Raw genomic sequence first — 26,170 nt, forward strand, 5'->3', positions numbered from 1 at the left:
ATATATATATATTTGAGATACATCAAGCCAAAATGTCATTTTATATCTTTACTTTGTGTGCTTTAATTTATAGGCATATTTCTGTTGGGAATTAATGAGGTGAAATATGTAAATGCCAAGTCATGTCTCCAGTTTTGTGATAATGAAGTGGCATACATGACTTGTCCCTCTTCAGGAGATGAGCAAATTAGTCCAGTATGTGTCAACTGTTGCACAGCAGATGAAGGTTGTAAACTTTTCCGCACTGATGGATCTTTAATTTGTACTGGAACCCAAGATTAACTGTACATACTCATATCATATGTGTGCAATAAGGCCTGAGTTTATGATTACTCAGGTGATTTCTAATGTGCAATTATGTTTGCATCCTTTGTCTAAGCTTGTAAAGATATGAATAAATTATAAGTACTATTGGCTTTTTTCCAGCACAATACTATCATAATATCTAGCAACACAGGATGAAAGAACTCAGACCTCTTCATTTGTTGCTCTATCTGTTTTTACTGTAAAGTTTTCGCACATGCAGGAAGACGACAGTAGTTGTGCTCGTTTTTCTCCTCCTTTTTTGAATAGTATTAGGACTTACAACTTTTCCTCCACCAGCGTGGGCAAAATAGCAGAGTAAGTATTATAACAGACTAGAATCTGCGGCTATACATAAGGAAGGATACTCAAATATATACACGTGATCTGGTCATTCACTATCTACCTACAGGGCTCTAATTCAAACTGGATCAGCTTTCTGGAAAATCTCTTCAAAACAATATAGAAATAAAAAAGAAAAGAATGGGCACAAGGAGATCTACTCCATCACGGGGACAGCCTGCAATCACGGCATCAATACATGCATCAATATATAACCTAAAAACAGAATAATTCCTACGCTAATAGTGTACACCATCCCCCACCCCACTACCAAACAAAAAAAGGAAGAAAAGCGGAGGAGAATTTGCAAAATATTTCATGAAAAGACAGTTGCGTGTGCAGTTCTATATAGTTTGTATCCATAATAGAAACAGAAATCTATTTCAGTTTCTCACTTGATAGGATGCAATTGTCGTCCAATGGCTAAAACTCACTTTTCAAGGGAAATGATAAATGCAATTCCATCTTGAGAAGAAAGCAAAAAATACTACCTAGTATGACGTTTGAAAATAAATGTCATCACAGGAATAAACAAAAGAAGGCTGAAAATGAAAGATACTCACTAGAATTTCCTAATGTCTCTGATGTTGGTAATGCCGGCAACGCCATCTCTGCAAATTCAAGCAATTCATCAAGACATTTATTTGCCGTAAAGATAATTAATATGGAGCTATATGCCAAAAGTAGCTTCAGTTTGGCAGAAAGAGAATTTAATGTGAAGTTAAGTCAATTACCGGGAGCACATAGAGAAAAAGATGTGCCGGTCAATGATGAAGGCCATGGAGCAGCAATATTGTCATTTAAATCGCAAGTAAAGCTGAAACCTGTTGAGTTGTCATACACCAGATCCGCTGGATAACTTCGAAGTAAGCACCCTGCTAATTAATTCAAATGACATAATAAGTGCAACCTACACCAAGCAAACCTAAGATGCATTCCACAAGGCAAAAAGCAACACTGACAAAATACTGGCATTGTTGCACTTATTTTTTCAGTCAAACACAGCTATGAATTTCAGTTTGCTTACCAACAACTGCGGATGCATGCATAAAATTCCAGCTATCCCTAAGCTAGAGGATAATCTTTCAAGTGCTCACTTCTCATGAGTAGTATGCATGCAAATTGTGGAATGAAATAGGTGAATCGGGGTGTAGCGAAATTGCCAAGCTTAAAATCAGTGACAACCTACTAAAAATGGCAGAACTTTATTAGAGCAGATGGCACTGGTGCTGCTTTTGTTAGGATTATTTAACTTTTCTTTGTATTTCTACACCCTAAACAATGTAAGGAATGCAAGACAATTCCTTGCATTCATGCTCTTACAAATCGTCATCGAGCAACTATGTTTGATGGTCCCATCCCATTAAATCAGCAGCTAATCAATTGAAAATAACCCAATGACACCTTTATATATTCGTGAGGGTGCACACCGTTGCAAGACTGCAGTGTTTTGAATAGCGTGCGACGACAAATAGCGACGAGGATCCGCTTTACTAAGGCGAGAGGCGAGCAGCAAAGCGCTCGCCTTTTTTATGTGAAGCGACAATTTATACAAAAAAATAAAATATTATATACATAACTAAAAACTCATTAGTAATAATATATTAATAAATATATCAATTCAAAAATTAAAAACTCAATAGAAGAACTGAAGAAGCTCTTTGACTCTGTTCTGTTGACTGCAGCACCTTTTTGCTCGATAAAAAAAGAGCAAAACAGAAAAAAAAAAAAAAAAAAAAAGAACAAGAAAAAAAAAGGAAGAAAAAACAGAGCTTTTCTCAGAATCTATTATGTTGAGTGCAGCAGCAGTGATCAAAAACAGAGCCAAAAAAAAAAAAAAGAGAAGAAGAAAAAGGAAGAAAAACAGAGCAAAACAGACTATCTGTTGCAGCAGCGATCAAAAACAGAGCCCAAAAACAAAAGAAAGAAGAAAAAGGAAAAAAGAAAGAAAGGAGAAAGAAGAAAGAAGAAAGAAAAAAATTGGATAGAGTAGAGATGAAACTCGAAGAAAGAAGAAAGGAGAACAAGAAAGAAGAAAAGAGATGAAGTGAAGCATACCTCATGAAGAAACTTGAAGAAGAAAGGAAATCGCGGGACAGCTGTAAGTCTGTTGTCGACTTGAAGGAGAAAAGAGTAAAGAAATCGCGACCCCTAATTTTTTGTTTTAATCGCAGATCGCTACTGCTGCCTTCTTCTTTTCTTTTTTGCAAAAGGCGACGCTACAGGTCGCCACACGCTACAGAGGCAGAGGCGCTCGCCTCTTTGAAAACGCTACGCTATAGAGTAAAATGGCGATGGAAGCTCGTATCGCCTCGCCTCACGCTATTAGCACTGAGGCGAGCGCTATTTACAACCATGTGCAAGAGAGTTAAGTAACTTAATTATCAAAGGCGAATAGTCACTTTATTATGACCAGTAAGCTAGTTGTAGGGAACCTGCTCTAAGGTATCATGATACTTGACCGGGGGGTGAGTCTTTTTGATATCGGGGTCAGAATCCGATTCTGAAAATTGGAATACCTCTGTTATATCATTTATGACTTGTGTGCAAAATTTGAGGTCAATCGGACTTGATTTGATAAGTTCCGGTGTCGTTTATAGAAATTTGAAATTTCAAAGTTCATTAGGCTTAAATTGGAGTATGATTCGTGGTTTTAGCGTTGTTTGAGGTGATTTGAAGGCTCGACTAACTTCGTATGATGTTTTGGGACTTGTTGGTGCATTTGGTTGGGGTCTCGTGGGCCCCGAGTGAGTTCCGGGATGATTTCGAATCATTTTTCCTTGTTTTGCAACTGCTAGAACTGGTGTCTAGTATTGTTCTTTGCGAACGCGAAGGGTCTCACGCGTTCGCGAAGAAGGATTTTGGGCTGCTGGGATTTGCCCATCGCGAACGCGATGAAGGAGACGCGAACGTGAAGAAGAGACTGGGGAAGCCTACACGAACACGAGTGGGCGGACGCGAACGCGAAGAAGAAAGGGAGTTGGGGCCTGCCTGGCTTTAAGCCTTCGCGAACCCGGCTCGTGTCTCGCGAACGCGAAGGGTAGAGGTCGGAAGGCATCGCGAACGCGAAGAAGGAATCTTGGCAGCACATTTATGTGCTTCGCGAACGCGAAGCTATGGTCGCGAACGCGATGAAGGCATTTCTGGGCAGAATTAAAAGTTCCAAAACGGGGGTTTTGAGTTCATAACACAAAATCAAATTTGGAGCTCGGTGGAAGGTGATTTTTAGAGAGATTCTTGCGTGGGTGTTTGGGGTAAGTACTTCTTATCCAGTTTTGATTAATTTCCATGATTATGCCTTCGCATCCATCACTTAATGGGTGAATTAAGTTGAAAAATTTAGAAAATCCTCTTGGTTTAATTTGAATATTTGAGGGTCGAGTTGAGGTCAGATTCTGGTAAAATTGATATGGTTAGACTCGTGGTTGAATGAGCTTTCGGATTTTGTAACTTTTGTCGAGTTCCGAGACGTGGACCCCACGGGCGATATTTGAGCTAAATTTCGGATATTTATGAAAAATTAGCATTTTCTTATGGAATTAATTTCAATAAATTTTATTGACTGAATCGAATTATTTGTGGCTAGATTCGAGGCGTTTGGAGGCCAATTCACGAGGCAAAGGCTTAGCGGAATAAGAATTACACTGTTTGAGGTAAGTAAGAGTTCTAAATTTGGTACCGAGGGTATGAAACCCCGGATTATGTGTTATGTGACTGGTTTTGAGGTGACGCACATGCTAGGTGACGGGCATGTGGGTGTGCACCGTAGGAATTATGACTTGGTCAAATTCCTTGGATCTGTGTAATTGAATAATCTGTTGATACGAGTACATTCTCTATGTGTTAGAGAAAATTGAGCTGAGACTCATGTTAAAAATCATGCTTAGACATATGTTGTTATTATTGGTACCCACTGGGGTCATTTCTGTGGATGAATTATATGTTCAAATTGTAATTTCACACTCAGTCATGTTCATTCATTTCATATCATACCTCAGTCTCTGTTGCTATTTATTAATACATCATATTATCATTTTTGGGTTGATTGTCATGATATCTTGAGCCCGAGAGACTGGAGAGGTTGATGACAGAGTGAGGCCGAGGGCCTAATTATGAGGATATTTATGGATCGGGCTGCACGCCGCAGCATGTTTCATTGATTTATGCCATGATTGGCTTGATATAGCGCTTGCGCTGAAAGAGCCCATCCGGAGTTTGTACACACCCCCATGAGCGTAGGTACCTACTGAGTGCAAGTGCCGAGTGCTGAGTGATTGTGAGGAATGAGTGACTGTGCGGAAAGAGTGACTGTGAGGTTGGAGTGAATGCGATGACTGAGTGACTGTTACTCTGAGTGGATGCTTTGATTCCATTATTGCTGCATTTCAGCTGTTATTATCACTGTTTTTGGAAAAACTTTGAAAGACATTATTTATGTTTCAGTCAAATTTGATATGAAATTACTGTGGAGTTTTAAATGTTGAACATGAAAGCATGCTTACCTTTTCATGTTGGAAATTACTGTATTTGGACTTAGCTGTGAAGCTCGTCACTACTTTCAATTCTTTATTTATTATTGTTACTTACTGAGTTGATTGTACTCATACTACACCCTGCACTTCGTGTGCAGATCCAGGTGATCCCGGACACTGCTGGTGTTGATTCTTTCGCACAGTTGATTTTTCGGAGATTCCGAGGTAGTTGTCATGTTTCGCAGACCTTGTCTCTCTTTCCCTATCTCCTTGTTTACTGTATTTGGTCTCAGACTATTATAGACCGTATTTTCCAGACTTGAAATGTATAGAAGCTCATGTACTCAGTGACACCAGGTTTTAGGAGTATATTTATATCAGTATGTATGGGGTTTTCTATTAAATTTAGATATTATGTTTCCAATCTTAAAAGAAATTGTAGTTTTCTTTGAGGTTGTTGGCTTGCCTAATATTGAGATAGGCGTCATCACGACAGGTTAGGATTTTGGGTCGTGACAAGTTGGTATCAAAGCCTAGGTTACATAGGTCTCACGAGTCATGTGCAGGTTTAGTAGAGTCTTGCGGATCGGTACGGAGACATCTGTACTTATCTTCGAGAGGCTGCCGAACCCTTAGGAAAATTTCACTTTCTTGTATTCTATCGTGCGGAATTGATTCAGCTTGAAACATAATTCTTTGAATTCCTTCCACGCATTCGTGTGCTTATGTGAGCGCTCAGTATCAGCTGTGTATCGCTGGCTTGTGATTTCATGAATGAGGTTCGAGATGAGTATTTTATATTTTGTTGATGGGCCAGTCTGGAGGACTTGAGGCCGGAGTTAGACCGCAGCTTAAGCTCGGTAGTTTCGGTTATGAGAACCTGTGCAATTTGACTTATGCGTTCGGTAGTATTCCTATTTGTGGAATTTGTGGCTCGATGAGTGATTGAATGACTATATGATAAGTATGATGTGACTGTGGGATGTGTTCAGATGGGTTGAATGAGACAAATAAATTTTACTTGTGACTCAAGAGTTTGCTATTGGGTACTTGATTCCTGTTTTGATGTGACGTACAGTCTTGAGTTGTGAGTGCGTTGAGGGATCTGTCATGCTGTTTAATTGTGGAGAGAAGTAGATTTTCATGTCGTGTTGCTGAGTTCAAACTGAGAAATATTAAGTGATTCCGTGGTAATTGTGGCTGCGAAAGGGTATAGCAATATGCCAATTTGAGGCTAAGCAGGTGGGTTATCTCCTGCGGAGTAATCTACATAGGTGTGTTCCTTATAATGTTGAGCGGAGGGTTTCTTTTCTATCAGCTAGGCGTATGTGTTGAGATTTGAATTTGAATCCTGTTGAGAAAGTTGACTTGACTGTCACGAGAATAAATGCGAACTTTGCGGATAATTGAGGTATTTTATGGTGAGTGTTGCATAAGCTTGAGAAGAATTTTCGTAGAACTGACTGCAGTATTATGGCAGTAATAAAGTATGATATTGTGAGTTATGGAGTATTGGGGGAGCCTGCTATTGACAATTCAATTTTAGTTTTGGTCTGAGGCATACTTGTGGGTTAGTTATGACTTGCAGAGGTGGAGATCGAGGATGACTCAGGTAAGAAAATTTCTGGATACGGGTTACATTGCACTTTATGAAAATATATAAATTATGGAATGATTAAGTTGTTATTTTGAAGGATGTAGTTCGCACGAAGTATGAATTTGATTGGTCGTGTTAAGGCAAGGTTACTTCTTTGAGTGTTGATTGTGCTAAAGGAGCACGTGTCTTTCGGCCAGTTTGGGCTGAGCAAATTAGATTTGAGCAGAGTGGATGACTCTCGAGAGGGTTCTAATGGATTCAAAATGTATATGTGGCAATTGAAAATTTTTCGAATTTATATATCACTAGAATCGGTTACTTACACCGGATGGTATCGGGACGTGCGATAATTCTGTTTGACTATGGATTCTACATTTCAGTATAAGAAAGGAAAGAGGAACAATTTTAAATTCACATAAGGTCCTTAAGAGTGGGTGTCTCGGTTGTGGTATTTATGGAGGTGCTTAAGAAGAATACAGTGGCTTATGGGATTTAGTGCGGTGCGGTTTTATGTTGGGATGTCTTGTAGTGAGCTTTGGGTATGGATCGTAGTATTCTGACAAGGAGAAGTGTCAACTTGAGGGTAATTCAGAAGAAACTCGAAGAAAATAGGACAACTGGGTAGTAGGCTAGACCAGTATGGTAATGGTATGTTCAGCTCTTTTGGGATAATTATGATGTGGTGAGACTTTACAGATGTTTTGGTGGCAATATTCTTGGGTTTGGTGACTTGCGTGGCTTGGTCGAGTTAGAGGAATTCAGTTTTGATAGCTTGGTTATGTGCAAATGGATTTGAAAGTGTTCTTGATGGTTTCTACCATGGTTTGAACTAGATATTTTCTACCGATGTGGGAGACATGTTGTGCACTGTGAATTCCTCATGGACGAGAGAAAATGGAAGGTTTCTAATTGACCGGGTATGTAATATGTTGGTGACTCAGAGTTAATAAGGAAATTCTCGTGCTTTTCACATGATGGCATAATAGATGTGGTGTGTTGTGCGAGATTAAGACTTACATGTACAAGGTGGCAATTCATTCTGCAAAGCAAGACCACGAATTATGGACAGAATGGTCAATTTCAGATGTTTAGACGGATATTATAACTACTCGGTAATCCCTAAGAAAGGTGTGCATTTCAATTATTCCAATTATTGTTATATGGCACGGGAGCAAATGTGGAAGTATTCCTCATGGGATGATCGTGCGTGAAAGATGTGTTAGTCATTCGAGTGCTGGAGTTGGGACCAGTCACGGTGATTCCTGTGTTCTATGAATGTGGAGACTGGGGTTCTCATTAGCATATTGTTTCAGGGTTGCGGCCTGTTTGAGGTGAGTATTTTATTTTAACTCAGTGGAGGCACGAGTTGCCTTTGTGATGACAGATATATATATATATATATATATATATATATATATATATATATATATATATATATATATATATATATATATGTGTGTGTGTGTGTGTGTGTGTGTGTGTGTGTGTGTGTGTGTGTGTGTGTGTGTGTGTGTGTGTGTGTGTGTGTGTGTGTGTGTGTGTGGGGCAAGTATTGAGACTCGGGAAAATTTTTAGACTATGATATGCCTAGAGTTGATAGTTAAGCGTAAAGTTATGACGTTTCTCTTATTCGTACCTTTGTTGAGAACTATCCGGGCTATACTTGAGGTTACAAAGAGGCTAATTCCCTAAATAAACTGGGTAGTTACTATTTTTGCATTCACTTGCCGATTTGAGTTGTGATAACGCACTTTGCTACTCTATGGCGTGTTATTTATACCAGTCCAGGAGCATGTGAATTTTATTTCATTTATCATAAACAAGTGTACTTATTTGATTGATCCTATATGATATGCTTGAACTGGAGGTATGTGACCATGACAGACGGATTATGTTATTGGCACGTGAGTTGTCCGTGTGGATCCATATACCGATATTATTGGCACGTGAGTTATCTGTGCGAGTCCGGATATTGATACGATAGCACATGAGTTGTCCATGCGGGTTGCTCTTAATGTGAGCTCTAGGAGAGCAGGTTACCGTTATTAGATTCGTGTGTCTTGGTTTTACCATGTATTGTGAGCTCATAGCATGTCGGTTGTAGAAGTGCTTGTTGAACTTGCGAAACGGTTCTCTTCTTTGAAACATTTTCCATTTTTAGGTACACGGATTGCGCAGTTTGCAGTTTGAATTAGATTGGTGTGGCATGTTTGTGGGATAGTTGTGTTTAATAATTGTCACGACCCAAACCGATGGGCCGCGACGGGCAACCGGTACCTTACTCAATCGAGTACCAACGTAACGTATCTTTCTTATTACATCATCATATATAAACTCAAAATATAGGCCGACAAGGCCGTACAATCTTTCACGTACACTACATATGTCTACAAGCCTCTAAGAGTATATAATTGTCATAAAGGTCGGGACAGAGCCCCGTCATACCAAATCATACACATCTAAATCATACTGACCAAACAAGTAACTCCGGAGCAAATGGAGTGCACCAATATCTTCTGCTGAGCTGATCACCTACTTGGAGGATTCTCGACCTGTCTATCGAGACTTGCGGGCATGAAACGCCGTCCCCGGGAAAAAGGGACGTCAGTACAAATAATGTACCGAGTATGTAAGGAATGAAAATCAGTAAATAATAGACATGAGAGAAACATGAAGTAAAAGACTCATGCATAGCTCTGTGAATCATTTCATTTTTATAACGTCATGCATATGCGTATAAATGTCATACCATGCATAGGTATATGTGTTCATAACATCATCAAGCCTTTGAGGGCATCCCATCATATCATTTCGGCCACTGTGCGCAAATCATCAACGTATACCAGCTGATCAGGTGGTGGTGCGTATATAACGCCATAACCTTTTCCCATATCTCATATACATATAATATACATATATACGCTGGTCATGAGTCAATGTATATATATAAATGCATGAAATGCATAAGAAATACGTTAATAATATTTTCTCAGAATGTCATAAAACTGATATGCCTTAAGAAATACGTTAATAAGATTTTCTCGGAATGTCATAAAAATAATATGCATGTCGGATAAATTTTATCAAATACGTATTTTTTTTGAGACCCATGAACAGAAGATATAATAATAATTCACATGGAAAAATCAAGAATATAGACACCCCTAATATTTCTATGAATAGTCGTTTATGGAAACTGTGCGTTTGCTCGTTTCTTTCAGTATCATTTGGATCATGCCAAAAGAAAGAAGGGATAGCCTTAACATACCTGAGTCGATTCTCTTGACAATCCTCTAATACACGTTAATTGCGACAAAACACGGAACAAGTCGTATGAAAAGCTCGAAGCAATCATGTTGCTATGCAAAGAAAATCTTAAGCGAAACATTTCCTTAAGAACTTAGCAACAACATTGCTATTTGGAAAGTGAATTAACGTTGGTGCTTGAATTGTAAAGTTTCTATGTAAAGCTTGGATTGTAAAGTTTCTGTGTAAAGCTTGAATTGTAGAGTTTCTATGTAACGTTGGTGCTTGAATTGTAAAGAACTTAGAATGGATCTCTTTCCTTAAATGAGTAAGGTGACTCGCGTTCAAGACTTGCCCACCTCTCTTACTCTTTCCACCTCTTTTAATGACTTAAGAGTCATTTGGTTAAAGAGTGGCTTGCTGCCACGTTGGTCTTTCCCATCATTATCCAAATAATTTATTAATTAAATGGGTAATATTCCATTACCCAATAATTAACCAATTACCCGCATAATTAAGAATTGTCTCAATTTACTTAAAATACTCCTTACTTTTAACATACCTTATACACCTTACTATCATGGCCATGTGGTACCTTGTATGGTATTAGTCCATAAATACCGGGTATTTTAGCTCGGGTCGTACTTTATCCAAAATGTCAAACTTCGACAAAATTTATTTTCTCCGATTTGCTTACACCTCACCTTCACGAATTTACTCGTTACTTGTTTGAAATAGCATAATACTTACAATTTCAAAATAATCTCATTCCCGAACTTACGTCGATTAACTTACGATAAAGCTTTAACGTACGAAAATGCGAGATGTAATATCTCATTTCCGAGCTTTCAAAAATGTATGTATGGCGTACGTTAATGTATGAAAATATAGTTGTGTTTAATAATATATGGTCATTGGACCTAGAATGGGTACTATCAGGTTTGATTATGGTATATTTGGGAGGATGACAACGAAAGTCGGCTTAGAAGGTGACTATGGTTCTGGTTGGGGCAAGATAACTCCATGACTTGTTGATCTAATAAAGGGTTATGAGATTCCACAAAAGTTTTGGAACGAGGTTTTGTGGGATGTGGGGTTTAATATAGTACTTGGTTGGTTTGGAGTAGTTACCGAGATTGGAAATGGTGCTGTGAGTATGCGAGTTGTGGATATATCATGTGATTACATCGTGAGTTATGGCTATGGCTTGATATAATTTGTTCGGACTTATACAGTGTGTGGATGTGAGATTCGGGTCTTGAAAAGAATTCTGGATGTTAGAAATGAGGCACCAAAGTTTTTGGGCTAAGGTTAAATTGATTCAGGAGCGGCTTCGCACGGCAGTCTAGACAGAAGAGTTATGCCAACCAGAAGGTCCATGATGTTGCTTACATGGTTGGGGAAAAGTTTCTGCTCAAGATTTCACCCATGAAGGGTGTGTTGAGGTTCGGAAAGAAGGACAAGTTGAGCCCTCGATATATTGGGCCTTTTGAGATACTTAAGAAGATTGGAGAGGTGGCTTATGAACTTGCTTTGCCACCTAGTCTATCAGGTGTTCATCCAATGTTCCATGTGTCCAAGCTACGAAAATATGTCGGGGATCCGTCTCATATTTTGGATTTTAGTACAGTGCAGTTGGACGGTAATTTGACTTATGATATGGAGCCGGTGGCTATTTTAGACCGGCAGGTTTGAAAGCTGAGGTCAAAGAATATAGCATCAGTGAAGGTACAATGGAGAGGCCAGCCAGCCGAAGAAGCTACTTGGGAGACCGAGCGGGAGATGCAGAGCAGATATCCTTACCTTTTTTAGACTCCATGTATAATTCTAAACACGTTCGAGGACGAACGTTTGTTTAAGAGGGGAAGAATGTAATGACCTAGCCAGTCGTTTGAGTATTATAATCCCGTTTACCCATTTACTGCTCAAGTTACGCTTTACGGTTGTTTTATGAATTATCGGGTTAGTTGGTTCGGGTCCGGAAGGATTTCGGAGTGAAATGAGACACTTAGTCTCATAATTGAAAACTTAAGTTAGAAAAGTTGATCGGATATTGACTTATATGTAAATGACCTCGGAATTAAATTTTGATTATTCCAATAGCTCTGTATGGTGAGTTTTGGACTTAGGAGAGTGTCCGAAAAATTATTTGGAGGTCCGTAGTGGAATTAGGCTTCAAATGGCGAAAGTCAAAAATTTTTAGAAAGTTTGACCGGGGGGTTACTTTTTGATATCCGGGTCGAAATTTGATTTTGAAAATTGGAATACCTTTGTTATGTCATTTATGACTTGTTTGAGGTGATTTGAAGGCTCAACTAAGTTCGTATGATGTTTTAGGACTTGTTGGTGTATTTGGTTGGGGTCCCGGGGGCCCCGGGTGAGTTCCGGGAGGATTTCGGATCATTTTTCCTTGTTTTGCAACTGCTAGAACTGGTGTCTGGTATTGTTCTTCGCGAACGTGAAGGGTCTCACGCGTTCGCGAAGAAGGATTTTGGGTTGTTGGGATTTGCCATCGCGAACGCGAAGAAGAGGCTGGGGAAGCCTATGCGAACGCGAGTGAGCGGACGTGAAGAGGAAAGGGAGTTGGGGCCTGCCTGGCATTAAGCCTTCGCGAATGCGGCTCGTGTCTCGCGAACGCGAAGGGTAGAGGTCGGAAGGGTAGAGGTCGGAACGTGCTGCTTTTGTTAGGATTATTTAACTTTTCTTTGTATTTCTACACCCTAAACAATGTAAGGAATGCAAGACAATTCCTTGCATTCATGCTCTTACAAATCGTCATCGAGCAACTATGTTTGATGGTCCCATCCCATTAAATCAGCAGCTAATCAATTGAAAATAACCCAATGACACCTTTATATATTCGTGAGGGTGCACACCGTTGCAAGACTGCAGTGTTTTGAATAGCGTGCGACGACAAATAGCGACGAGGGTCCGCTTCACTGAGGCTACGCGCTCGCCTCTTTGATGTGAAGCGACAATTTATACAAAAAAATAAAATATTATATATATAACTAAAAACTCAATAGCAATAATATATTAATAAATATATCAATTCAAAAATTAAAAACTCAATAGATAGTCATAGTAGATTCATAAACTAAAAGTCTAAAACAAGTAACATCTATTCTCAGACTGAAGAATGAAGAAGAGAAGAAGAACTGAAGAAGCTCTCTGACTCTGTTCTGTTGACTGCAGCACCTTTTTGCTCGATAAAAAACAGAGCCAAAAAAAAAAAAAAAAGAGAACAAGAAAAAAAAGGAAGAAAAAACAGAGCTTTTCTCAGACTCTATTCTGTTGAGTGCAGCAGCAGTGATCAAAAGCAGAGCCAAAAAAAAAAAAAAAAAGAGAAGAAGAAAAAGGAAGAAAAAACAGAGCAAAACAGACTGTCTGTTGCAGCAGCAGCGATCAAAAACAGAGCCCAAAAACAAAAGAAAGAAGAAAAAGGAAGAAAGAAAGAAAGGAGAAAGAAGAAAGAAAGAAAAAAATTGGATAGAGCAGAGCAGAAACTCGAAGAAAGAAGAAAGGAGAACAAGAAAGAAGAAAAGAGATGAAGAGAAAGCATACCTGATGAAGAAACTTGAAGAAGAAAGGAAATCGCGGGACTGTTGTAGGTCTGCTGTCGACTTGAAGGAGAAAGAGTAAAGAAATCGCGAGCCCTAATTTTTTGTTTTAATCGCAGATCGCGCTGCTGCTGCCTTCTTTTCTTTTTTGCAAAAGGCGACGCCGCTACAGGTCGCCACAAGCTACAGAGGCAGAGGCGCTTGCCTCTTTGAAAACGCTACGCTATAGAGTAAAATGGCGATGGAAGCTCGCATCGCCTCATGCTATTAGCGCTGAGGCGAGCGCTATTTACAACCCTGTGCAAGAGAGTTAAGTAGCTTAATTATCAAAGGCGAATGCTCACTTTATTATGACCAGTAAGCTAGCTGTAGGGAACCTGCTCTAAGGTATCATGATATATGTACAATACCATAGAGCAATTATTCATATTCTCGTCACTAAGAGTAAGGGCTGAAAGTTTAGATTCGGTTTATCGAGAAAATGGAAAAAGAAACTCATTTCAACTGACAGTCCAACAGTACTAAACGTATGCTAATGTTAGATAAAACAATAGTTGCAGGGCTGTGGGAAGAGGTAATAACTATCGTCGGCATGAGATACAGAAGGCCCATAATATCTTTATTTTAAAAAAGAAAAATATTATGATGGTGGTACCCAGGCCAGCTTGCGCGCACCTCAACTATTCCACCGAGTACCTGCTACTTCCCACCAACACAAGTACTGGGTAATTAGCCCATACAATCTTTATTACACCATTATGGCAGATGGAAAGACGGAGTCCTACAACAGTAACAAAACTGCAATTTCTCAATCTATCTAAAAGTTCCAAGTTCTTTAGGAGCTTATATTGGTTGAAATCACTGATATGTATAATAGCATAACTAGTTCAGAGTTTCTAAAAGAAATAACAACTTATATCCAAATATCTTCGTATGAAAATTTATAAAATTGAGTGTTTTATGCTAAAGAAAGAAAAACGGGCAAATATTTATTAACAGCAAATCAGAGAATGAAAAAGCATACAAAATAATAGAGTTAGTACCTTCTTGCCCATATGCTGCTCCATTGCAATCAGACGCCAATCACAAAGAAAGCGAACATCAGATAAAAACAATAGAAATCAACAAGCGATTAAAAAACAAAATTAAAAAATGAACAATCACCTTGAAGACTAAAGTCTTTCAAGTCAACATCACAAAGCTCATAAACATTTGTCATGACCCCTGCCTTCTGTAACATAGAACCAAATGCCGCAGCACACATAATTGCTTGCTGATTTGTAATCAACATCTGCTTCTGCATCCCAGCAATATAGGCATTTAATGAGCTACAACATGAAGGACTAGGAGCGGCTAAATTTCTGCAGGCATTGATCACTTCTAACGGTTGCTTGAATTCCAGGGGACACGCTGCAAACCAAAAGAAAACTGATTAAAAATATGCCCCTAACCACACCTGATATATGCTAGAATGAATGGTACAATTCTACTGGTGTGAGCCAACCCGAACTAGATTTGGTTTGAGGCATGTTTGTTATGGTTGTTGTTGTAGAAGGTATGGTACACAGGTACAAATTGATTTAAGAAAATATTCGAGTTTAGACTTTTGATAAACGTGGATAATCCACAAACTGTTTATTCTCATTTGGTGTAAGAAAGACATGAATATACAACAAGTGGATGACTTCTTAGCTCTGATCTCAAGCATAATCCCATTTTTTTTGATAAGGTAACAATTTGTATATTAATATAAAGACTACACTGAAATTGTGAAGTCACCCAATATTACAGTGTGAGTGTCCATACAAAACTAAACAAAAAGGACATTGTTTACCCTTGTTCTTCTTACAATGAATCTAGGGCATCTAAAATGGATTCATGATCCTCCAAAATTTTCCCTTTACACCAAAAATAAAAAAGAGCTACACATTTCATCTTTATCTTCTGAATGTTGTTGAACTTTTCTTCAAAGCATCTTTGGTTTCTCTCTTCCCATACTGTCCACCATATACAAGCTGGGACAATTCTCCATCTCTCTTTGTCTCTCGGAAGTGCTCCCTCTTTATTCCAGCTAGCTAGAATATCAAGGATTCTTCCCGGCATTGCCCATGGGATTCCCCTTAGACTAATGAAAATCCTCCACCTCCATATCTGAATAGTGAACTTGCAATGCAAAAAAAAGATGGTTGATTGTCTTTGCCTGATCCCCACATAAGTAGCCCCTAGAGCACAATTGGAATCCTCTTTTTGTTAGGTTGTCTTGTGTTAGGACTGCATTTTTTGCCAATAACCATGTGAAGCAAGCGACCTTGTATGGAATTTTGACTTTCCATATCATCTTCCATGGCCAACATCCGATTTGATTGTTAGAAATGTTGTATTCTTTGTATGCACTCCTAACTGAGAACTTTTCCTGCCCATTCCCTTGCCACATGATAAGGTCTTGGCTTGCATTGGTTCCATTGAACTGCTCCAATACCCTATAGAACTCAGTGAATTTGTCAATCTCCCAATCGTTTAACATTCTCCTGAAGGTGAGGTTCCATCCCTGGGCTGTCCAAACCTCTGCTAAAGCTGCTTCTTGTTGCTGATTCAGTTCATGAATGTCAGGGAAGAGACTCTTCAAGGTTCTTTGTCCTAGCCAGTTATCATTCCACAAGGATACTTTACTTCCACTTCCTACTTTGAACTTTGATTTGTTGATCACTTTTGGCCAAAGGTTTCTAATTGATCTCCATAAGCTGACACCATATGGACTTCTCACTGGCTTGGTTGTCCAGTTACCTTCTCTTCCATACTTCTCCCTAATGACCTCTATCCACAATGTTTGGTCTTCTACCGCAAGTTTCCATAGCCATTTCATTAATAGACATTGGTTCTGCACTTTCAAATTTTTGATTCCTAGGACCCCAGTCCTTTTGCTGGTAGTCAGATCATTCCACTTCACCAGATGAAACTTCTTTTTCTCACTGTTGCCTTCCCACAGAAAGTTCCTTCTCATAGCATCAATTCTTTTCACTACATATACTGGAGCTGGAAATAAGGACATCATGTATGTAGGCATGGCATCAAGCACTGAGTTGATCAGAGTCCATCTTCCCCCCATGGACAGGTATTGATTTTTCCAGTTTGCTAGTTTCTTCTCACATTTCTCCAGCACATTATTCCATATGCCTTTTGCCTTACTTTTTGCACCCAAAGGCATCCCCAGATATATAGTTGGCAGCTCCCCTACTTTCCCACCCAGCATGTTGGCCAAGCTTTGGATTTCTGGCACCTCATTAACTCTCATTAACTAGGTAGATGAAACTTTTCTGCTAGTTAATGTGTAGCCCAGATATTGCTTCAAATAGAATGAAAATCACCCTCAGTATCTTTACCTGTTCTCTTCTTCAGTGTATAGATTTTTATAGAAACTGATGATTTCCCTTTTAATATCTCCTGGACTTTGAAAGGTTTCCCCTTCCACCATCAACTGGTCAATATGGTTGTATCTCCTATGGGCATTTGTTGTTCTGTGGAAAAATTGTGTTTCTATCTCCCTCTTTCAACCACAGGGCCCTGGATCTCTGCCTCCAAGCTATTTCCTCTCGGTTTGCAATCTCCTCAAGTTCCATGGACAGAGCTGTTTTAGATAGAATTTCCCTATCATTCAAACCCCTTTGTTCATGTACCTTCTCCAAGTCTGCCAGTTGAATGAGAATGCTTGATTTTTGCTTGGCTAGATTACCTTCAACTGATTTACTCCATTCCTTAAGTTTTGCTTTTAAGAATTTGAGTTTAAAGGCCAAAATAAAGTCAGGTCTTCCTAGGCAAGTGAAAGACTTCCACCACTCTTCCATTCTGCTTATGAACCCTTTAGTTTGAAGCCACCAATTCTCAAAATTGAAATATGCCTTGAGTGGTTCCCAGGAGCCTGATTGAAGCATTAAAGGGAGTGATCTAAACTCACTGTCTGCATCAATTGTTGCTTTATATTGGTGAAATTATCATTCCAATCACATGAGAACAAGAATCTGTCCAATCTGGCTGCTGCTATATGTTTATCTCCCTTCCTCCATGTGTACTCTCCACATGCTAGTTGCATATCTACCAGCTCCATGTCTTTTATAAAGCTAGAGAAGTCTATCATTGCTCTTGATATTCTGGAACAATTTCTGTTCTCTGAAGGGTATCTCCCTGTGTTGAAATCTCCACAGACCACCCAAGGCCCCTCAAAGAGACCTCTTACCCCTACCAACTCCCACCAGACTTCCTCTTTTTCCTCTCGTTTGGAGCATACACTACTGATATGTGAAATGAATACTCTTGTGTCTTTCCTGAGAATTTGCAAGTGATAGTATGGGCTCCAATACCAACCACCTCCCCCTCTCATTCTTTACCATCCCACATAACTATAACTCCCCCTCTTGTCCCACTAGCTTCCAATTGAGCATATCTTACCCATCTACTGCCCCATAACTCCCTCACTAATTCCTTGATATCCCCCTCTAATTTTGATTCTTGTAGACACACTATCCCTGCCTTCCAACTGAGTAACAAACTTTTAATCAGTCTCCTTTTCCTCACTCTATTCAACCCTCTCACATTCCATGATAAGATATTTACAATCATTAATTAATTGGCCCAAGTTATTTCTGAAGTTACTCCCTAGTTCCAAGGCTTTTAATTCCTTGGCTCCCTTTCTCTTTGGTGTCTGAATGGGTTGTGACACTTATTTCCCTCTGTTGATCTGCCTCATGTTATCTACTTTCATAAATAGCTCCATTGTTTCACGCTCACACCCACTGAAGTCCACCCCAAATTCCTTGCTCAATTTAATAATATTTTGATGTACCCATATGGATACCTCGAAATCCAGGTCATTCTCTTCCTCTAGGGTCTGTTGGTTGAGTGGTTCGACATCTTCAATTGCCCAGCCCATGGTTCTGTCAATTTCTGCTACATGCATGATCATTCTGTTATAACTTTCAGAGTTCTCGTCTTCCTTATCTTCCTCTGTAATGGATGTACTGTTGTTCTCCTGTAGACGGATGCACTGAAATTCTTCTTCACTGTCTTCTTCCTTTTTCTCTTTCTCCTCTTATTCAGAATTTTGTTCGTAGCAGTGTGCGCTTCCTTTAGTATTTTCCGTCAAGGCAGAGTTTTGTTTCTCATTAACTGGGCTAAATTGTAGAGCTTTTAATTCTTCATTAAATGGGTCAGGTCTATAATTTGGGCTTGGCTTGTAGTAATATTTCTCTTCAGAAATAACTTGGGCCAAAGAGTCTGGGCCCAAACTCTTTTTCAACACAGCCTCTTTATTTGTTGTATGCCCCTCACGTGACTGGTCACATGACCTTTTAAAGTCACAGACTTTGGAACTTCCCACGTGCCCCTTTTGAAGTTTAAAACCTCGAGCCCCACCCCCTGAAATTAGGTCAAACTCTTTTACCCACGGGTTAGAGCCCTTCCCTTTTACCCGTTGGTCACACCACTCGTCTTCTTCCTTCTCCCCCTCAGTCGACCTCACCGGTGCCTCACACCATACCGGAATCTCGAAGACATTTCCTTCACTTTCAATTTTCACTGTTTTAGGCGTCGACGACCCATCCCCTCTCACTTTGATTCTCGCCCATTTCAGATGGTTCTTGAGCTTTGTTTCCTCCTCTGTCTCTAGCCATCCTCCACAGACTTCCCCCACTTCTTTGAATACTTTAGGAGACCATAGATGTAAGGGAAGCCCTAATAACCTAATCCATGTCTGATTTATTACTTTGCTTTTAGGGATCGTTCACACCATAGGGTTCCACCATTGGAGCTTTATTTTCTCTTTCTTCCAGTACCATTCACTCTTCAGCACATTTTTAGCAGCAATTTTCGAAGGGAATTCGAACAGGAATCTATTCTGGCCCATTTCATAGATGTTAATCCCATTAGCTTGTATCCAGATCTTTGATGTCCATCTTCGAACTTCTGATAGCGTTATCATTTCTGAATCTCCTTCTGATATGACTCCCACCAGACTTCTGCCTAGAACCTCATTGTGTTTTTGGCCTCCTGTTATATGAATTATACCACCATCTTGTTGAATTACTGCTTCATTTATATCTATGTTGGCCCATTTATGGTTCCTGACAGTGCTTGAATACATCAATCCCTCTTCAATCACCCTAAGAGCATTGAATGCATTCCTTCTTTCCCCACCATTAATGAACCTCTCAATCTTTGTTGCTATTTCGGACCATCCTGAATTAAAGTTCACTTCTGGAACAATGATGACTGATCTCCCCCTGCTGTGGACCCTGATTATGGAAATGTAGCGACCATATTTGTTGAAATTTCTTGCACAGAAGGTCTCTGAGTACCGGTCTCTACTTTTCCATATTTTGACAAAATTACCTTTCTCCTTTGACATTTCTTTCAGATTCTCGCATAACCACAGCATTGTCTTTTTACTGAAGACGGTCCTTCTTATAAAGCTTCTTCCTCTTTCAGTCCATTCGAACCATTCATCGGCTTTGGTTGAACGTCTTTCTATTTCATAAGACTTGAATCCCATTGAGAAGAAAATGATATTCTCCTTCATTATTGAACAATGCTCAGAGGATTAACTAAATCTCAAGGAATTAAAGTTATAAAACTCAATGAACACGTAAGGCGATCACTGAAATTTAGGAATTAAGGGAATATGGAAGGAATCCGGTCACGAAGGATGCCGGAGGGGAACTCTGCTAACCTAGAAAGTAGGAGAGAGAGGGAATTTTGGGAGCTGTGCTTGGGAGCATAATTTCCAGTTAGGACCATATACGACTCTAATCCATCGAAGGTAGCTGCTTCTTCATTTCATATTATTTGAGCTTAATTCTAAGGAAAAAACTGGATAATTTCATATGGAGGAGAAAAATTTGGCAAAATAGGGCCAACTTGTGGCAAATAGAAAAAATCCAAAATAAAGCTATGTTCTAAACAGACAAGGAAATATAGCTCCTAACTTCTGAATCTCAGATGTTAACAATTTAAGGAATTGCAATTTTCTTTTCCTTTTTTTTTAATTTCTTTTTTTGGGGGTTGTTGGGGGGTTTAACTTTAAGGATGCGCAAAGTGTCACGTTTTCTTGTAAGTAGCCGAAAATGGCATATCTCTACAGAGTAAGTGAAACTTGGAAGCCAAGCGCGCAAAAGGAAAACCACTTTTATTCAAAAGTTATAACAGGATCAGATTGTAATTGAGCCTTTTGCAAGACACTGTAATACAAACCATAAGAATTAAGAAGGACAAATATAAGCACTTGCTTATATAAGTTGTACGGCTAACTAGAATTACGTAGGTGAATCTTTTACTTCTCCAGTTACAAGGAATGTACCTTTTTTCAGTGGTAGAAAGGAATCAAGTTGTTTATATACATGGTAAAAAGGAATTTAGTACTTATATTTTAGTCACCAGTAGCTTTTTCTTTCTTTCTTTTTTCTTTGGGGAGAGATGGGGGAGCTGATGTTAATTCAGTCATCTTCACCTCGATGAATTTTGCTAATCTCTATGTCCTTCACAGTTAATATGGAAAATATACATTTGTTTTATCAGTCATTGTTGCGATTTTCAAGCCACAATTTTAGTTCGAATAGGAAAGGATGAAAGCACTGCTCTAACAAGTCACAAGTAAGATACCAGATCTTACTAAACAAAGATCATTCTTGAGCCCTCGAAAGCTAGGTCCTATAGGCTCCTAAAGCAACATCCTAACCAGGATCAGCATGAAAGACTGAAGATTTGATTTTCATCCCAAAAGAAAAAGGGCAGAAGATTTGATCCTCAAACGCTAACATGCAAGGTTAACATTACAATCATCTAATCTGTATAGTAAATCATTTCCAGAAACAAAACTAAAGGCAATTCACATTATTCAATGGTAGGCTAACATGTATGATGATGCAACAATTAAAAATTTCTTTAAAAAAAGAGAGCCATTCAGAAACATTAACCATGCGTCAAAACCATGAATTAAGCCAAAGCTTTAACCTTGCCGTTAAGTGCAATAACATTTGCCGTAACATTCTCATAAAGACCACAAGTTTGAGTTGTTCAAATGCTTTCATGACCACAACTACATCATTCCAGCCTGTGTAATATATTTCAAATCACATATATTCAATTACAACATAAAAGTATTACTTGGTTCAGTTTTGGATACACAATTACATTTAGATGTGTGGCAGGGGCATACAATATACTTGAGGCAAACTTGCTCCACTAACAATTAGAAGTCATGGGCTGTTATTTTAACCCCTATGGCGATAGAAAAATTTCTACTGAATGCGTCTCAGTTGGAGTAGCCAAAAATCAAACATCCTAACCCCGTGTTGACAAAAATATAAATATGAGATTAGAGTCAGGTTCACCATAATAATTTTGGAGGAACTCTAGCATAGTCAAATAGAACAGAACGAGAAACATGAGTTCTTCTAGAAGAATAAAAATCTCACAAACACGTTCAGGACCAGATGTGTCAAAAACTAACCTTTGTTAACTTTGCAGGAAGATAACAACCGAAATGCAGAATTGGCATCATCAATTCGTAGTTTTCTTGCAATCCATGAATAGACCACTCCTTTACAGTCATTAAGTGTATCAATTTCACTAGGCACTCCAACTATGTTCTTACCACCAAGACTTGTCTTTATTCCTGAGATCTGAAGCGCGGCCTCAGAAATAGCATGCTGGCAAACAGGCCTACAGCATTCTTTAAGAGTATCAACTGTGCTGCAAGCCTCCAACAACTTGCTTGTATTCACTGTTTTCTCGAAAGTGCCAAGGTCCTTCACAGGGCAAGACCCACCAGTTAGATTTGATGACTTCACAGAGCATAGGCCAGGAATTGAGCTGTTTGCTCCTTTACTAGCTAATATACTGATGATATCTCTAAAGCAATCATCAGCTACCGCACTTTGTAAAACTAAAGTATCAGAATGGTTGCTGTAAAATCCCTGGAATATGTGGAGTAAGCTATTGAACTGTGGACAGCATATTACATTTCCTACAACTGTTGACAAAGATCGAGTACAATCAGATGCTGTCTTATCTGTGATGCTTGAAATAACAGAGAAATTTACAGGGCATCTTCCAGTCAAGACAGGGTCATATGTCTTCGGAAACGAAGGGTACATTGGTGGCAATGGCTTCACTGGGAAAGGATAACGAGGTATGACAGCAGGCGGTATCTCAATTGGTTCAAAGATTCCAGTTTTGGGAGGGCTAGCCAGTTCAGGTGTGGAAGAAGTTTCGCCTGTTTTATGTGGCACATGTAGAGCCGCTACATTCTGATAGCTGGCCAACCAGATAGCAACGACTAGCAGCAGATGGCTCAACAAACCTGCAATCAGATGTAACAAGTAAGGGCCTGGATAGAATACAAATGCACATGCATAAGCAGGAGTTGGGCAATATTAAGTTGCATCTTGGAAGTGGTCATTTCATGCAATTAATTTAAGTAAAACTACCCTTGAAATTTTACCGATAAAAAAAAAAAACTACCCTTGAAATTTTGACAGAACTTCAGCATTATAAAGATCTTTCAGTGACACAAAGAAACCACAAGGCAAAACCAACTACAACATGGCATCTTGCTCATCTTCATTCAGAAGGAATAATATAATGGCCACTACCAGGAAGAAAATGAGAATAGGCTACCAAAAATCAGTACAACCTCTCAACAACTGCCAGCTAAATTATGTCTGCTAAAATACTTTGTAACAACAGCTTGGATGCCATTCTTTAGGGGACAAAACAGAAAGCCACCAAGAACACGAGTACATTTACAACAGATGGCACATAGTTAAAGTCCAAAATTCTCTTCCCATGTCTCTAATAAGATAAAGTCTAGCATATTAATTTTCACAAGTCCAGTACTGTACCCTTGAGACGAGTGGCGGTCATCGCACAAGCCATGCCTCTGCTAACCCTCCGGCAACATGGAGACACACAATCGATACCTTTATGTTGCTGATGGTACGACAATTGAGCTGGTCACATAAATATTATGACGTACCAGTACCTATGATAGATTCAGCCACCGAGTTAATTGAGAGATTAAGGCAACACCCAAATAATCTGAAATTGCCTTAGATAGTGTATGGCATACATATTTGTAAATAACTTTTATCTTATTTGTAAAGAAAGAGGTACAACAATATAATAGCAGCATTATTTTGATAACACCGGTATTCGGACCAGCTTGTGCACCTCAACTAATTTCACGGGGTACCTACTACCTCCCACCAACACAAATATTGGATAACTCTATCTACCAAGGCTTGGACAAATGAGAAGAAACCATCTAGTGTTTTGCCTCCGCTGAAATTTGAACCAGAGACCTCATGATTCTCAATCTACTTCATTGACCACTAGGTCACACCTTCAGGTGCAATAATTTAATAGGGCTATAATAGTTCCAAATGCCTCTTTTTCTCTTTCAAGAAACATAAGCAAACCAATGTTCTTCAATATCATCACAAATAAGTGCCAAGGAACTTCACTACAAAATAAATGCAGAATCTCATGACCATGTCATAAGTTACACTCGTCTCTAGATGCCATGGGAAAAAAAGCGGACTGAAATCTCTTCAAATATCAAACTATTGTTTTCACCTAATCCCATTATTATGATTTTCCAAATTCGGAGAAATATGGAAGTTTAGGTCCACTATTTCCCCGGACTTTCTATAACCTGAAAGTTCTACCACATAATTGAAACTTTACAACAAAACATATACAGATAAAAGTTACAATCAGAAATTTCATGATTCATCCAACTCTTTCCCCCCAATTTCTAGTATCACTTGATTTCCATCCTAACAGAACTATCCTAGTCCATTGATTACATGACTAGAGTCGGATCCAGAATTTGAACATTATGAGTTCGAGATTGGAATTCTACTACAACTCATTCGCTTTATTGTGTTCGAAATCTATTATTTATACTTATTTCTTGGTATAATTATTATACACTGACGTTCTAAATAATATTTACACATCTAGCCACTTAAAAACCAGCTACTACCGGTGTATACAACTTAAATCCATATTTCTTTTCCTATTTCTTTATTTATTTAAAAAAATATGTTCATTTCTTCTATAGGGAAAGAATACTCCTTTTTAGTAAAAAGAAATGCCAATTAAAAAATTCAAAATTAAAATGATTTAGGAGTTAATTTTCCTATAGAAAAAAATGCCCTCTAAAATAAAGACAAAAAACAATTACAAACTCAAGAACTAAACAAACAGGAAGTTAAAATGCGGCTCAAAATACCTAAGATCCAGAGCTACCAAAAGCTTACAAATACACTAAAAATTTAACTAACTGCATAGTTATATATGGATATATAACAGAAATAGATTTGAAAAAAAAAACAGAAATAGAAAAAATAATGAACCAATACCTGAAGTTAAAATTTAGTAGAGACCAGAAATTCTCCACATCATTTGTCATTAAATGAATGGTTGGATCCAAAGAATTGTAGACTAAGAGACTCAATAAATCGACAAATGGTTTGATTCAGAGTATCTATCCATTAAAGGGTAAGTAGTAAATGGGTTTGCCAAATAGAAAGAACCCTAGAATCAGAGGAAGAAAGAGTAGTTGCAGCAGGCAGGTGTTCAGGAAGGGGTATGGGGATGTTAACTTTCCTGTTTTCTTTATTTTAGAGGTGCCCTTTTAGGGGAAATCACCTGTTTTCTTTATGTTTCCATTTTCTTGTTTTCCTCGCAGTGCAAAAATTATTACTCACTTTGTTTTAATGACGTATTTTGACTTGTAATAAAGTATTTGTGGTGCTAAAAGTTTAAGAAGCAAAAGCTTAGTAAGGCAATGATATTTGTGTGGCTATAAAAGCATTTCATTAAGGATAAATTGGATAAAATAAAAGGTTTAAAGTTAAATTATTTCTAAATAAAGAAATGTGCCATTCTTTTTGAAACGGACTAATAAGAAAAATGTGACATTTGAATTGAAACGGATGAAATACCAATATTAGCCAATTAGCTATTTATAGCCAAAAATAAATAAATTTTTACTTTTTTGAGTGGGTGTTATTGGAATAGATTGGATAAATCTTAAGGAGTTTAAATCTCAGTTTTTGGATGATTTAAAATAGTTTTGAGGTGGTTTGAATTGAAAATTTGAAATAGAAAATGAACATGGAAAATGATGATATGTGTATCACACTGTGTATCATTTGTGTATCGCATATGTATCATATTTGTATCAAATGTATATCACATGCATATCCATGTATACATGTGTGATAGATGATTGATACATGTATCGCAGAAGAATTTTTTGAACTCGATTTTATCTACGAATTTTGATAACAAATCACCCTCAATCTTCCTCAAATTTTGTATATTGACTCATCTATATGTTTTTAATGAATTTTAACCATACCCATTGAAAAAAGTCTATTTTTGCTTAAATTTTTTGGAATCTTGCATATATATATTTTTTTGTATTTCATCACCTTGTTTGTTACCTCGTCTATGAAATTTCCTTTCCATCTTGCGTCTAATATTGCTGATCACACTTAAAAATATGGAAGGAGATCTTTGTGTGTGATTCTTCGAGAGAACGAATCCTTATTTATTTGAGTTTTTAATTTTTATATGTACTTGGCTAGTTT

The 26,170-nt window shown here is 38.4% G+C and overlaps 1 protein-coding gene across 7 annotated transcripts; it reads right to left on the reverse strand.

The window, feature by feature from the left end:
* Positions 1-459: 459 nt before the first annotated feature.
* Positions 460-25,280, reverse strand: LOC107765969 (putative GPI-anchored protein At1g61900). Of its 7 annotated transcripts, none has more exons than XR_012699229.1 (9): positions 24,935-25,258; positions 23,411-23,550; positions 22,018-22,869; positions 14,685-14,930; positions 14,564-14,578; positions 9,189-9,279; positions 1,380-1,520; positions 1,209-1,256; positions 460-823 (listed from the first exon to the last, which is right to left on the reverse strand). XR_012699229.1 is itself a non-coding variant. In XM_075230765.1 (8 exons), exons 2-8 carry the CDS (start codon positions 23,442-23,444, stop codon positions 756-758), a joined length of 1,404 nt encoding a protein of 467 aa, XP_075086866.1. In that variant the 5' UTR covers positions 23,445-23,550; positions 24,935-25,256; the 3' UTR covers positions 460-755. The 7 variants fall into 7 exon arrangements, 5 of the variants coding, with proteins under 5 accessions (XP_075086866.1, XP_075086865.1, XP_075086867.1 ...); XR_012699228.1 differs by having other exon boundaries at positions 1,380-1,523; XM_075230765.1 differs by lacking the exon at positions 9,189-9,279 and having other exon boundaries at positions 24,935-25,256.
* Positions 25,281-26,170: the final 890 nt, after the last annotated feature.

This window comes from Nicotiana tabacum, chromosome 15, assembly GCF_000715075.1.
Source record: "Nicotiana tabacum cultivar K326 chromosome 15, ASM71507v2, whole genome shotgun sequence".
In the NCBI taxonomy this organism is placed as follows: domain Eukaryota; kingdom Viridiplantae; phylum Streptophyta; class Magnoliopsida; order Solanales; family Solanaceae; genus Nicotiana; species Nicotiana tabacum.